The sequence below is a fragment of the Rhodotorula toruloides genome (assembly GCF_000320785.1).
Source record: "Rhodotorula toruloides NP11 unplaced genomic scaffold Scaffold11, whole genome shotgun sequence".
NCBI lineage: Eukaryota > Fungi > Basidiomycota > Microbotryomycetes > Sporidiobolales > Sporidiobolaceae > Rhodotorula > Rhodotorula toruloides.
Window position 1 is genome coordinate 1 of NW_015622971.1, and position 14345 is coordinate 14345.

The window sequence follows — 14345 nt, forward strand, 5'->3', positions numbered from 1 at the left end:
CCTAACCCTAACCCTAACCCTAAGAAACGAGAGAGCAGCTTAAGGAAGTCTTCAGCCACATAGCGCGCGGCTGGTGCTGCCGGCAAACGAGAAAGCGAGCGAAGAAGCGCGACTCAAGCAGGAAACCGTGCAGCACGAGGTCAGAACTGCCAAGTTCCCGCTCCAGCGACGCGGAAAGAACCGTGTGAGCTTGGCGAGTCAGCAGAGGTGCTTCGCGACGGGCAGAAAGCGAGTAAGGAGGGAGAGAGGCGGACGGAGGACTTGCGGGCGAAAGTGTCGTTTCGTGGTTGCACACTCCTACGAAGGTCGGGGAAGGTAGGGCGGCGGTGAAAACGAGCGCGAGGGTAGCAACGGGGCGGCATCGGGCGAAAGAGAGACGTGGAAAAGAAGCAAGCCAGCGAGAGATCAGAAGCGGAACGGACTTCAGCCAGACACGAACGCACGGGCAAGCCACCTATGCCCACCAGCAAGGCATCCGCACGCCTGTAAGAGCGAGGGCAGTGTGTCAGCAGTCGCCCAATCCCGACGCCGAGGCCACGAGACGAAGCAGGAATCGACGAAAGCAGGCGCACCGGGCCAGTCGTCGCTGAACGGCCGAAGTTATGCTGCGTAAGCGATCCAGCGCTGTCAGTATCGTTCTCTGCGCACGCTGCGCAAGCGTTGGACCTCCGACTGCTCTCTCGCCCGCTCGTCGAGTCCTGGCAGGATGAGCAGCCGAGTTCCCCAGCCCGTTTCCCGCTTTTCCAGGAGGCCGGCTAACACGCAGTCCTCCCAAGAACTCACACGCTACCGTCGCATGCACCCAGTCCCATCCCACGCCGCGTGCAAGCCGAGCGAACAGGGAAACGCACCGGGACTTGGGAGGTCGAGCGACGGCGTGAGGCGGGGGCGGGTCAGGCGGAGGTGGCGTATGAGCATCGATGGAGCCAATAGCCTGGGCTTAGCGAGCCCAGCAAGCCTTGTAAGCGGAGCGAGCGTTGTCGAGGAGGACAAGGAGCGACTCGCTCCCTTGTCCTCGTCCACAACACTCGCACAGCGCTAGGTGCTCCGCTTGATCCAGAAGATTGGTGCCAGAGGCTGTAACACCTTGCCTACCGGCCGCCAGAAGCCCCCAACGTGTTGCGCCCGCTCCTGCTCCTCGTTGAACTTCGAGCACGTCCTGAGACTCGTCGCCGGCTGCTGCTTGAACGCCGTCTTGCTGCTGCTTGTGTTACTGATTGCGCACTCCCGCACGTACGCCCACCATGCCGCGCAACCCCGCTTCCTCGCGCTCCTCCTCTTCCTCCTCCGAGTCCACCACTAGCTCCTCCCCCTCGCACGAGTCCGACCGCGAGACGCCGCGCAAGACTCGACCTACGATACCCTTTCCCACGCACCTAAACAGCTTGGCAATCCGCAGAGTGACTTGCCTTCCTTCGAATTCGTGAAGTCCCGTCCACTGAATCAATCGTCCGTTCAAACAGGCCTGTCGCTACCCGCTCATCCAGCAGGCGCTACCAAGACTCGACACCGCAATCCGAGCCATGAACGCCTTCCTCTCGCGCCATCCCTGCCTTGCAGCGTTCTGCGCGCATTCCTGCCGACTCACATGCCGCCTCTTCCCCCTCGACCGCATTGACCGAGTAGCGAACAAGACACTCGATGTCGTCGAGTACCTCATACCGAGCATCAAGGGCCAGCTGCCGGATCTCAGGGGACAGGTGCGATCTCTTGTCGCGCTTGACCAGGACTGGGCCAGAGTCGGACTGACGCCCTCGTCTCTTGCGGCAGCCCTTTGCTCCCGAGATGCTCAAGGAGGTCAAGCGTGTTCGCAGGGACTTGCCCGGTATACGAGCGCGCCTGGCGGCAGAGCTGGATCAAGGCAAGTCTCCGCCTCGTCCCCGAACCAGTACTCGACCGCTGACTGCTTTTCCGGCAGGCTGTCCGGACCTCGACGACCTAGGCGACGTCCTCGTCGACTTGATCTATGCCGCGGACTACATCTCAATCGCAGCAGAACAGAGTGGCTGCCAGGTTGAAGCGCTTCTCACCGTGCATCTCAAGATCCGCCGGGAGTGGAGCTACGGTGAGCCCACGCTGTACCTCACCTCTCGTTTAACAGGCGCTGATGGCCTCAAGCTCGCAGGGAACCACTACACCGTCCTCGCTGGACACGCGCTCGACTATATCGACAACTGGCTCTCTCCACTGCTCGAGCAGATCCAGGAGCCTCCTGCGCCTCCCGTCACGCACACGCAGACGTAGTGATCCTCAAAAGATTCGAGTATCCGTGCAATCCAGGGCCCGTCTCTGCCTGCCTGTCCGAGGAGTCTCTCCGTCAGTCGCGAGAGCGCAAGAAATGCGAGCAAAACCTCTTCGTTCCGATTCGCAACACCCCTTTCACGTCCTACGGCCCACCCACACTCCTCCGCTCACCCGCACTACCGGTCCCAAGGTACCGCCTCACGACCAAGCCGAGCAAATCCACCCCCCTCAATCGCCCAATCAACACCGCAACGGCAAAGACCACCGCAAGATCGCCTGCTGCGCGCCGTGCGGATGACGCGACGGCGCCAAGGAGGCGGAAGACGAGTGCGAAGAAGGAGGGTTGCGAAGGGGAGCGGGTTCGAAGGGCGAGGGCGGGCGAGGAGGACGAGGGAGGGAGAGAGACGTTCCGGCGTAGTGCGACCATCACCAACAGGCGATTGACCGTCTCCTTCAGGAGCCCGAGCGGTCCCGAGCCGGTAGAGGGCGACGCGGGCAAAGGCGAAGGACCGGCGTGTTCTTCGAGGAGCGAGAGACGCTCGTGTAGCGCCGTGAGGGAGACTTGGATCCGCTCAAGTGCGGCGTCGAGGCCCGGTGGCGGTTGTGCGACGGAGAGCGGGGCTTGGACGGGCGCGGGCGAGGGAGGCGGGAGAGAAGGTGGAGGAACGGAGACGGCGCGCAAGTTCGAGGCGGTGAGAGGAAGAGAGGGCGTTCCGGCTGCGAGCGACGGTCCCGCGGCGATTGAAGGAACCGCCGAACGAGGGACTGGCGTCGAACCCGCGTTCGAGCGGATCGACGAGGCGACATGGCGCGGTGGAGGTGGCGGTCTCGCGCTAAGCGACGCCGGCGCAGGGTGGTACTCGCTCGCTCGTCGCGCGTATGCCTCCTCCTCCGACGCCGAATCGTACGACGAGCCGGTCGAGTACGCGTCGTCCGGGACTTGTCGTCGTCGAACTGGATCCGCGCGCGTTCGAGGCGGACCGTAGCCTGGCAAGGGCGGTGCGACTTGTTCTGGCGTAAGGCGGGAGTAGTGTGAGCCGGTCATAGAGGGCGGAGCGAGGCGGCTGGGCTGGCGGGAGGGCGTCTGTCGAGCGGATTGCGAGGGAGGGACGAGAGGAGGCGGCATCGAGCGGGATGCAGAGGCGGAGGGTCCAACAGCGGGTCGTCGGTCGTCGTACGATGCAGTCGAGGACGAGTCCGAGCCCGTGTCAGTCGCCGACGTCGAGGCTGCATTCGCGAGAAGACGCGTAGACGATCAGCTTCGAGAAAAGCCGCGCAAACGATCGCAGCGCCTCGCGCGACGCACCTCGTCTCCTCGCCTTTGCTCCCGCACCTGCTCCTCCCGGTATGTCCATCTCAAAGTGCTCCAACTCGCGTAACAACTCGACCGCCTGCGTTCGGTCCGAAAAGCTGCGGAGGATCTGTGCGAAGTGGTCCCCAGCCATGAGTTCGAGTTCTGCGCAGCTGCAAGACCCGAAAGCAATGAAACAAACTGCGAACGCACCTGCAGCAACGCCTCGACGTACAGCCGCTCCGCCTCGAGCTGGCTCATCCCCTTCCGCTTGTTCCAGGCGTCCCTGTGCGTCGGAGGGAATCTCCTAGTCAGCTGGATGTCCGACAGACGCCGACAACAGACTCTGACGACAGATCGCCCGGACGCACCACTTTGCTCGTCCGAGAATGTCGAGCATGCCCGGTCGCGACGACTTGACATCGCCCTCGGTGGCTGCGCGAGTTTCAATCCCGTCAGCCTGCGCCCTCGTCTCCACGGTCTCGTCGTACACACCCTGCTTGTACACGCTGCGCACGGAAGGAAGGGCGTCAACACTCTCTCGCCCGGCAAATGAGCGTGCGACGACGAGCGAACGCACCTGTACAGCGTGAGTTTCTGCTCGTAGCTGGTCTGGATCGGGCCGCTCTTTGGCAGACTGTGCGCGCATAGACAACCTCTGTCAACACGCTTCGAGCAGGTGGACGCCAGGTGGTGCCCTCGGGAGGAACAACACGGCGACGACGGCTTCAAAGCGAGTGGACGCACCTCTGGATGATATCGACAGCCCGTTCAAACCGTCTGCGTTCCACATCGTAGAACACGAAGCAGTCAGCGCGCCAAGCGAGGCGTGTTCGCAGAGTGTTCGATGAGGAGCTCACGCGTGAACCCAGTCCGGGTTGGTGGCGAGCGGATGGGGCGGCGCGCGAGACCGCGTCGAGTAGCTCGAGATGCTCGTCATCACAGCAACAGTACAGCGCGAGAGACGCGAGCGAGCGATGTCGAAGAGCGTGAGAGGCGGCGACGAGGAGGAGGGGCTCGCAACGACGGCGGCGAAGTGAGCGCTTCGACTGTCTGAGCTGCTTCTGATGACGTGGGAAAGAGCGCAGAGTAAGACTTGCAGCAAAAGAAGCGCGCGACGAAGAGACCGCTTCGCTCTCTCACGCCGGCAACTCGCTGAATGCGCAGGGATTGGGCCGAGCGACGCCGTTCACCGTTCATCGACACAACAGCAACACCCTCTACGCCACCGCGCTATCCGCCGCAACCCTCAGCGCCACAACCCCCTCCCTCGCCGCCTCACTCGCATCCTCCTCGCCCGCGACTCGCTCCATCCACCAAACGACCTCGAGCGCCTTCTTCCGTACTTCGCTTGTCGCGGGAAGTTTGGTGACTGGACCGGGGATGGAGCCGCGAGTGGGGTGGGAGAGGTGGAAGAAGGGCGCGAGGACGGGCGCGAGCGAAAGGAGGGCCTGCGGGCGTAGAAGTCGCAGAGTAAGCGCGCGTGCGCGAGACATCCGAAGCATCTCTATCATAGGTGAACGGAGAGGAGACGCACGGCTGGAGGTACGGGACCGGACGAGCCTTGCTGCAAGAGCTTGAGGAGGACGATAAGGATGAACTGCGACGAATAGCAATTGAGCGAGAGTTAGACACAATACCGGCGCTGAATCGCAGCTCTCGTCGCCAAGGACGACCAAAGAAAGCGAATCAACCGAGAGCAGCGGCCGACTCACCTCCATATCGTCCTCCCTCGCCTCGCCCTGCTGCCCGCACTCCCACAACCACTTTGGCAGTCCAGCGACCCACCGCGCCGCGGCGTTTGCTTTGACGTCCTTGGCGTTCGGGTTCGAGAGCGAGGAGGGGAAGGCGGGTGTGGAGGGGAGGGAGAAGGGAGCGGTGTAGGACGGCGACGAGTGGATCTGCGCGTATCGAGATCGCGAACATAAAGTCAACATCACTTGCAGAGGATGCGAGTCCGACGGGACCAGATGGCGCGATCGCGCACTCACCAACACCCCCCTCGCAACAAACTCTCCCGCCAACCTCTTCGCCGCGCCCTTCCTCTCGCCCTCACCCGCGTTAACCCCACTCTTGACCGCATACTCGACCACCGCGCTCCACACCTCGTCCGCGCGTGCTGAGGAGGGCTGGTTGAGGAGGGCCCAGAGGGTGGGCGTGAGGGAGAGGAAGTGAGAGGGGGAGAGGGGCTGGCCGAGCGGTGAGGCGGGGGTGGTGAGCTGTGTGGCGGAGCGAGCGATGCATGAGCGAGGAGACGAGAAGTGAAGAAGCGAGATCTGGGACGCACCTCGCCCCTCAACGCTGCGACGACCCACTCCTGCACCCTCTCAAGCACGACCTCCTCGACCCTCTCCTCCTTCTCGCGCTCCTTCTCCCCTCGCTTTCCCTTCCAAATCCCCTTCTCCCTCGCACCCCTCCCCGATCCCGCAGAAGTAAGCACCAACAAGCTACTCAACTCCGCAAACGCAAGGTTCATCACCCTGAAGTGCTCCTCGTCCGCTTGTTGCTGCTTCTTCGATCCCGTGCTTGCTGCTGCTGAAAGGGAGTCGGACGAGCCGAAGGGGAAGTAGGGACTTGCGTGCGTCAACAACGCGAGAAGCATCTTGCGAGCCGGGCCGGAGGAAGAGGTACTGGAGGAAGCGAGCTCGCGCGTGAAGAGTTCGCGAGAGATGGAGAGGACGGAAGAGACGGTGCCGAGGTGGTGTGTTGGGCCGGTCAGGGTCGAGGCGACGGAAGTCGGAGTGAAAGCGGTCGGTGCAGAGTCGAGGAACGAGGAGAGGAGGGTCGGGTGGAGGAGGGAGAGAAGAGTCGGTTGCGCGGAGGTAGGAGCGGAGGTCGAGGCGGTCGGGGTCGCAGGCGGAGTGAACAGCCCGCACTCGCTCAACCCCAGCGCCGCGCCTCCAACGCCGAACGCCGCCTCAAACGCCTCGACCTGCACGCCCTCAATCTCCTCCCTCACGCGCACCACCCTCCGACTCCGCCTCGCCGTTCCTTCAAAGCCCGCCAAAAAGTCCCTATACGCCTGCTCCGACTCGAACGCTCCCCTGAGATACCACGGCTCTTCCGCCTCTACTCCCCTTTCCTTCTGTCCGACGACGCGCAAGACCCGCTCGAGGGTGCCGAGGACTTTGAGACGCGCTTCGGGCGAGAGGTCGGTTGCGATTGCGGTGCCGGAAGACGCAGAGGAGGAGAGGCGGATTTTGAGGAGCGAGAGGAGGGACTCGAGGATGCGAGAGCCGGAGGTGGAGGAGTCGGACGAGGAGGCGGAGGTCGAAGCGTCGGGTGCAAAGGTCGACGAGCTGGAGGAGGAGGAGATGGGCCGGGAGGGGTCGATTCCGCGGACGAGGTCGTCGGGGATGGTGGCAAGGAGGACGTCGATGACCTTGAGAGCGTCGATGCGGACGGGATCGTCGAGGGACGACAGCGCCGACAGCGTGAACAGGACGAGCGTGTTCGAAATCGACACAAAGCTCGTTCGTGGGAGGACCTCGGCGATGTGCTCGAGCACCTTCCTCACCTCCGCCCTGACGCTCCCACTCGCATCTCCAACAAGATGCGCAAGCGAATTCGAGAGCGGAAGGAGGTGTTGCTGGAGGAGGAACGGGTGCGAGAGGAGGAGTTGGTGGATCTCGACGAGAGCTTCGCGCTTGACGGGGACGGAGTAGTGGCGCGTCTGGATAAGAAGTTCGGGGAGGGTCAAGTTGCGTCGAGATGTCGGGGCGGACTTGGGCGCCTCGGAGAGCGACTGGTTCGGGAGGGCGATGGCTGCGTGAGCAAGGTCTGTTAGTGAGTTGTCACCTCCGAGATGCGGGTGGACGCACACTTGGCGGTGAAGGACGTGTTTGTCGCATTGTTGGCGACCTGCTTGCCCTTGCCGAGCTTGAGCTTGGCTTTCTGCAGGGAGGGAATGAAGAGATGGTTAGCTACGCTCCAGCAGGCCATCCAAGTTGAGCTCAGTCCGCATGCCTGCAACCCTGTTTGGCGTTTCCAGCTCCTCGACGAGGCGATCACGCGCATCTCATCCGCACGCCAACCGTGCAGAGCGAGACGCCATCCTCCGGAGACTCCTCGCGATGATAAATTCAGCTCCGGAGTCCCGACAACCGCCCGGAATGCCCTCGAGACAATACCCCTCGTCCCGCTACACCCAGCCTCTCCTCAAAGTCGCCCGACGAGAGAACGAGGACCCTCGGGGCGAGCTCACGGTAAAGTCGGCGGCGCGCTCCTTCTTGTGCTTGCCGGACTTGGGCCTGCGTAGGTTCCTGCTGCGTTAGCTATGCCCTGGCAGTCTATTGAGTCCGCCTTAGCATCGAGCGAGCGAGAAGGGACGCACATCTTGTTCGGAGAGGGAGGTGAGTGAGGAGTGGGACTGGAGAGACGGGGCGACCGCGGGACAAGACAGGCAGCTCGAACGAGTCTAGCAAATGAGTCTCAGCGTGTCCAGCAGCCAGAACAAGCGAATCGAGGAGACTGACCCCGTTCAACTTCAGCGAGCTCGCCCTTGGGCAGCGACACTCATCTCTTGATGCTCACAACGCTTGCAGTGGCTCGCTGACTGCCTTGAAGTCATCCTACGATGCTTTGCTCTGACTGCGCCAGCTCTGGACTGCCCCCGCGCCCTGAGGATGACCCACGCACGCCCTCCGTCGCGAGTTGAGCGATGAAGTCGGCAGCTGGATCTGGCGACCTGGGCGGCAAAGCGAGGCTGACAGGAGCGCCTTCTGGGATTTGGAACTATGCAGGAATGGCCGACTGGGCGATTGCGGACGATGGCCGTCACTTTCCTTTGCTCGCCGTCACCTTTCGTGGTCGCCGCCCGCTTTACAAGCCTGTGATGCTGCTCCCAATCGTGCCGAAGAACGAGCCCTTTGATTTCTGAGCCGCACAACTTGAAGAGACTGCAGCTTGTCCGCTGCTGGCCGTTCCTCCAATGCTACAATACACCGGCTCTTCCTCAACTTTCCCTTCCGCCGCAATCTACACCGACCCCGAATTTATCGACGCAACTCCACGGCCTCCCCCCGCTCTCCCTATACGCGTCTCGGATCGACAGAGCCGAGCCAAACGTCCCGCCGGCGAGGAGGAAAAAAAGTCGCGAGGAACAGTATGAGGACGTTGAGGGCTATGCCGAGGATGGTGCCCTGCGCGGCAGCTCTTGCATGCTCGGATTTGCAAACAGTTGCGGATAGCTGGAACATCGACACGCCGGCGAGCGGGGCGCACGAGGAGTTGGCGGACAGAAACAAACGGCGCGGCGTTGGTCCACCGATCCGCCTCTACTGCCGTACGACCAGGCTCCCCGCCCCGCCAGCTCCATGACTCCGTTCCTTCGCATCTCGAGCCGTCCAGAGGCGAAATAGAAGGTTGGCCGGATGTAGCGCAATGAGAGGCGGGAAGATGAGGTGGGCCGGGCCAGCAGAGTTGGCGACGGGCATGCTGCGTGTGCGGAGCGGAATCTGGGCACCGCCTGCAAGTCACGATACCGAAGAGCAGACCGCGCAAAGAGCATGCCAGGCGAGGAGAGCAAGTCGACGAGAAGGAGGCGGACAAGCCGTTCGCTTCGGCTGCACAGCTCAGGCCAGTCGACCAGAGCGATCTCAAGCTGCACGCGTCGCAAGAGCGTATCTGGGCGAGTTGGCGTGAGCAGTGGTCGGGAGACAAGGGAGCGACTGGGCTTCGAGGTCGTCCATCGCGCCGCGTCTCCCCTAGCTGTCTGTGGACGTCTGCTAGTGTCGTTATACGCCTGCTGCTACCGATATCGACTTCCAGCGGAACCCCAAGCAGTGTGACGAGGTCGGACGGTGAGTTCATCGCTCGTCGTCGAGTTGAGCGACCACGAGGGCGAACGACGACGCGAGGGAGGATGCGGTTGGGCGAGGCAGACTATGGAGGACTGTGCTGGGCCGCCTAGTCCCTCACGAAGCTCCAGCGACGGTTGCGAAGTTGGAGGACGACATGGTCCACCCATCCTCATCGGGCGTCAGGTTGCTGGGATGCGGTTGCAGGGCGTCGCAGGTCCGACGACGATGCGTCGGTAGTTTATGAAGCTGTCCGCTCTGCGCCTGCCCCCGTCACAACACGACGAGACCGGAATCACTTCTCCTCGACTCGATAGAGGTGGATCAGCGCTCCCATGGCTCGCAAGAGGCGCGTTGGGCTTTCCTGCGCCAACAGCAATTCAAAGACTCCCTGGAATGAACACGAAGTACGTCGCTGACCTCTTCGACCTCCCCGCAGAACCGGACGACAGACTTGAACGCTCGCCATGGCCACCTTCTCCTTCGGTGCGTTTCTCCGGCCCACACAGATTAGACTCGAGCGCTCAAACTGCTCACGTCTCCAGGCTCGACAGCGCCGAAGCCCGCGACTCCCGCTCCGACTTTCAGTGCGCTCACACTTCCCTCTCGTCCTCGCATAACCGTGCTGACCCTTCGCCCGCAGGTTTCGGCGCACCGGCCACGTCCGCCGCACCAGCAGCTGGCACGACCCCCTCCCTTTTCGGCTCGACCACGACGCCCGCCGCCTCTACAGCCGCGCCATCGGGCGGCCTCTTCGGTTCCGCACCCGCAACGAGCGGCGCAGGCGGCGGTTTGTTCGGCTCGACTACTTCACAAGCGCCTGCGACGGGCGGCGGACTGTTCGGTTCTGCGACTCCTGCGACGGGAAGTGCGGCACCTCCGACAGGCGGGTTGTTTGGCTCGACGAACGCGGGTACGACGGGCGGACTGTTCGGCGCAAAGCCTGCGACGATTGGCGCGACGGGCGGGCTGTTTGGCTCGACGACGCAGCAGCAGCAGCAGCAGCCGGCGGCGGGAGGAGGGCTGTTTGGGAGCACGACGGCGCCTGCGACGGGCGGACTCTTCGGCTCGACGGCGCAGCAGCAGCCTCAGCAGCCCCAGCAGCAGCAGGCCCCCTCGCTGTTTGGCCAGTCGCAAAGCGCCGCCTCGGCCTCGCTCTTCGGCCCCAAACCCGCCGGCTCTTCCTCCCTCTTCGGCTCGTCCAACCCGCTCCTCGGCTCCTCCACCACCGCCCAACCCACCGCTCCCTCCGCTCCAATCCCCAAACTCGGCGACCCGCTCCCTGTAAACCCTAACGAACCCAGCATCGAATCGCGCTTGTCGGCGCTCAAAGACGCATGGGATCCGTCCAGTCCCAAGTGCAGGTTCCAGACGTACTTCTACAACGAGGTACCGGCGGGACAGAGCGTGGGGATGTATTCGAGGCCGGTTGAGGGCGCGAGGAGGGATGAGTGGGAGAGGGCGAGGAGGGAGAATCCCGAGCCGGAGAAGTGAGTCCGCGCACGTGTTCAGTTCTAGGCGGTCGCTCTCCTTGAGAGCACCACCGAACTGACCGCGCGTGGCTTGCTCACGCAGGTTGATCCCGGCGCTCGCACTCGGCTTCCCCTCGCTCCAGACGCGGCTGAATCTCCAGCAACGCCTCAACAGCCAACACCAAGCGCTCCTTCACGAGATCCACACACACCTCGACTCGCTCTCGTCCTCTCACTCGCTCACGACCTCCCTCCGCACGCTCCGGGCACGCCAGAACGCCGTTGCGCTCGCTGCGCGGCTGAACGCGCTCGTAGCGAAAGCAAGCGCCCTGAGTCCGGCTCGGAACGCGGGGATCAGGAGGGAGGAAGACGAGTTGCGTGTTGAATTGGAGGGACAGGTCAAGGGCGAGGTGGAGCGTGTCAAGGCGCGGATGGGAGAGCTGTGGGCTGGTGTGGGGGCGGTCAAGGCGAGGAAGGGGATTGCGCAGGGTGCGGGTGGAGATGAGGAGGGTGCGGGGTGGGCGGTCGCGGACGAGGAAGGCTTGCGGAAGATCCTCGAGGTGCGCGTGCAGAGAACCTCTTTCTCTCGCCCGTGACTGACGCTCGTGGCCCCGCAGATCCTCGGCTCCCAGCAGTCTGGTCTGGACCACCTCACGCGCACGCTGCAGACGATGGCGCGCGACGTCGATGTCATGAACGAGGCGTTCGGGCTGCAGCGGACCAAGGTGGCGGATGTGGGACCGGTCGGTGCGGCGGGTGAGGGGCGGTAGGTGCATAGGGTGTAGGCGGTGGTGGTCCGGTGTTATCTGGACGCGTTCGAGGCAATAAGGACGGCAGAGTCGTTCGAGAGTTGCTGGTTTCGCTGTTTGGCTCGTTCGTTCGCTTCCGTTCGGCCTGACTGGCTTCGCTCGGTTATCTGTGTGATTAGGAGAGTACTTACACGCCGCCCAGTCACGTCAAAGTCGCCGTCGTTGTGACTTCTTTCGTCCCCCACTTTCTCTCGCTCCGGCCAGTCGCTCTCCTCCCGCTCTCATTGCACCGTGCACTTCGCTTGCACTCGCTCAAGCTACAAGAAGGTTCGTGCATCATCGCTGAGCTGGTCCTACGCTGCCGCACTGCTTGCAACGTGCGGTGGAACGAGTGTCGGTCGACTTGGGCTTGGTCGGGTAACGGCGAAGATGCAGGGCGAGGGAAGCGCTGGTGGTGCTTGGGTACGACCTGATGAAGTCCACGAGGTGGACGCGACCCGTTCTCGCGGCGCGGAAGGCTTTGTCGCTGATCTGCCGCCTCGCGCGACCTTGCCGACGAGGTGGACCCTGCACCAACTCGCTTCAGACGGGCTGAAACGGGTACTGACAGGTGCTCGACGACCCACAGACCCAGTATGGACTCGCCCCCGCACCGCCCTCCGTCGCCGGACGACCCCTTTCTCGAATTCTCCTCGCCTCCGCCGTCGCAACTCCTCCCGCTCCCTCCCGGCATCTACACGCTCCTCCCACTCGTTGACGCGGCAGACAACGTTGCGCTCCCTGTCCAAGGACCGTGGGACGGAATCAGCTGCAAGAAGAGGTGGGAGGAGTGGGTTGCCAAGGCGTCTGTCGCGAGTCGCTTCATGCCCGAGGAGCAAGAGGCGCAGGATTCGGCACTCGCAGACGACGACGACGAAGACGAGGCACCGACGACGGAGCCCGTCGCAGGACGGCGCAAGCCTACGAAGCAAGAACTCGACGCCGAGTTTCTGGCGCCTTTCTTCGTCTCTCTCCCGCCTGCTCCGCCCGGCACGCCCGCACGCCGTCGCTCTTCGGGCGCCGCATCAGCGACTCGTCCTTCCTTCTCCCGCCTGACCCCGCTCGACTCATCCTCCTCTCGTCCTTCGACGCCCGCCGCTTTCGTACATGCGACGCCCCAAACGACCAGCTCCGTCCTCTCCTCCCAGCCCATCGGCTTCCTTCGCCCCTCGATCGTCCGCGCCTTGATCGACGACAACCTTTCCCTCCTCCGCATGAACTGCAAGCCAGTCTGGGCGTTCCAGCCACCGATCCACTACCCCGCGGACCAAATCGAGCCTCCTCGTACTCCGCGTCGTCGCTCGAGCGTGCGGCGTGACAGTACCAGCGCGAACGGGAGTCGTCGACCAAGCATGCAGGAGGAATTCGCAGGCGAGGGAGGCGTCAAGTTGCAGGAGGTTTTGGACGGATTGAGGAGGGTCGAGCTGGGTGGACGCGGGGGCACGGGCCCGTGGGCCGTTGCGTTCGAGGAATGGGTCAACGAGGAGGGCGCCGAGGTCAGGAAGGAGCATATCGATCGCGTCGTGAGGGGGTGGAAGGCGAAGGGCATGTTCGAGGAGTGTCTCGGCGGTGCGTCGCGGCGATACTGGCTGTCGGCTTGAACGGAGGCAGTCGATGCTGACATGACTCCACCATTCCATCTCCCGCACAGGCTGGCGCGACGAGGAGTACACGATCTACGCCCCCTCTCCTCCCGTTCCCTCCAAGTTCCCCTCCTCTTCCGACGATGACGACTCCGAGCCTCTGTCGAACCCGCTGCCCGGCTCGAACGAGGCGTTCAGGATGGAGCGCTGCGCTTGCTCTTTGTTTGGCGTGCCGACCTTCGGGGTGCACTTGACTGGTGCGTGGACGACGCGGCTTCGGCACCAGCGCTTCCAAGCAGCACCTTGCTGATAGAGGTTCTTGCTGTATGCACAGCCTACGTCGGCGGTGATGGCAAGCCCTTGCGTTTCTGGATCCCCCGTCGCGCAGCAACCAAGCCGACGTGAGTTGCGCAATAGTCTCGCTTCCTCCCCCACCTACTGACGCTCGCCGGTCGTCACAGTTGGCCGTCGTACCTCGACAACACCGTCGCAGGTGGCATCACAGCGGGCGACATGCCCCGTCACTCGATTATCCGCGAATGCTGGGAAGAAGCGTCCCTCGACCCTGCATGGGTCGCGCCTCGCCTCCGCCAAGCCGGCGTCGTCACGTACCACTACCGCACGGACTGGGGCTGGCTCCAGCCTGAGGTGCAATACGTCTACGACCTCGAGCTGCCGGACCCGGACAACCTCGCCGACGGCGAACACAAGGTCATCCCGACGACGAACCCGGCTGACGGCGAGGTGGAGAGCTTCGAGCTCCTCTCACTCGAGGAGGTCGTCCAGCGCATGGTCGCGGGCGAGTTCAAGCCCAACTGCGCGCTGTTCGTTCCATCCAAACGTCTTTGTCTCGCATAGACTGACCCGCGCTTCTCTCGGCAGCGTCCTCCTCGATTTCTTCATGCGCCACGGCCTGCTCACTCCCGAGTCGGACACGCGCTTCCTCGAGATTGCCGCGCGCCTGCGCAAGCCCCTCGGCCTGCCCGGTCCCGCATAGACGGACGTGAAGCTCTGCTCACGAAGAAACGAACCGTATCGAGTTGTGCAAAGAAGTCCTCAGTATCCGACTTGGACCGCGTTCGAGACGACAAGCTGCGTTGCGAGATTTTGCGAGGTATGCAAGAGGTACGCTAAACCAGAGCGAAGGGGAATCAACCAAGACGAGGGAA

General features: G+C 63.3%; 5 protein-coding genes across 5 annotated transcripts; 3 read left to right on the forward strand and 2 right to left on the reverse strand.

Moving 5' to 3' along the window:
- Window positions 1-1244: 1244 nt before the first annotated feature.
- Window positions 1245-2244, forward strand: RHTO_00858 (uncharacterized protein; the record flags this gene model as incomplete). The annotated part of the gene is made up of 5 exons (XM_016414542.1): window positions 1245-1400; window positions 1464-1700; window positions 1771-1861; window positions 1919-2065; window positions 2126-2244. 5 exons carry the CDS (start codon window positions 1245-1247, stop codon window positions 2242-2244), a joined length of 750 nt encoding a protein of 249 aa, XP_016273223.1.
- A 142-nt stretch (window positions 2245-2386) lies between these two features.
- RHTO_00859 (acyl-CoA-binding protein, ACBP) lies at window positions 2387-4475 on the reverse strand (the record flags this gene model as incomplete). Its single annotated transcript, XM_016414543.1, has 8 exons — window positions 2387-3471; window positions 3551-3665; window positions 3749-3821; window positions 3907-3970; window positions 4031-4044; window positions 4116-4172; window positions 4283-4315; window positions 4396-4475. The coding sequence occupies 8 exons, from the start codon at window positions 4473-4475 to the stop codon at window positions 2387-2389; spliced, it is 1521 nt and encodes a 506-aa protein (XP_016273224.1).
- Window positions 4476-4755: 280 nt separating this feature from the next.
- RHTO_00860 (Armadillo-type fold containing protein) lies at window positions 4756-7870 on the reverse strand (the record flags this gene model as incomplete). The annotated part of the gene is made up of 8 exons (XM_016414544.1): window positions 4756-4986; window positions 5073-5135; window positions 5251-5436; window positions 5527-5754; window positions 5823-7300; window positions 7357-7429; window positions 7740-7785; window positions 7869-7870. Coding segments are annotated over 8 exons (2307 nt in total).
- A 1930-nt stretch (window positions 7871-9800) lies between these two features.
- Window positions 9801-11575, forward strand: RHTO_00861 (nucleoporin Nup44; the record flags this gene model as incomplete). The annotated part of the gene is made up of 5 exons (XM_016414545.1): window positions 9801-9819; window positions 9879-9920; window positions 9977-10823; window positions 10909-11365; window positions 11423-11575. The coding sequence occupies 5 exons, from the start codon at window positions 9801-9803 to the stop codon at window positions 11573-11575; spliced, it is 1518 nt and encodes a 505-aa protein (XP_016273226.1).
- A 614-nt stretch (window positions 11576-12189) lies between these two features.
- RHTO_00862 (thiamine pyrophosphokinase-related protein) lies at window positions 12190-14173 on the forward strand (the record flags this gene model as incomplete). The annotated part of the gene is made up of 5 exons (XM_016414546.1): window positions 12190-13162; window positions 13245-13433; window positions 13511-13577; window positions 13638-14000; window positions 14059-14173. 5 exons carry the CDS (start codon window positions 12190-12192, stop codon window positions 14171-14173), a joined length of 1707 nt encoding a protein of 568 aa, XP_016273227.1.
- Between the last annotated feature and the right edge of the window lie 172 nt (window positions 14174-14345).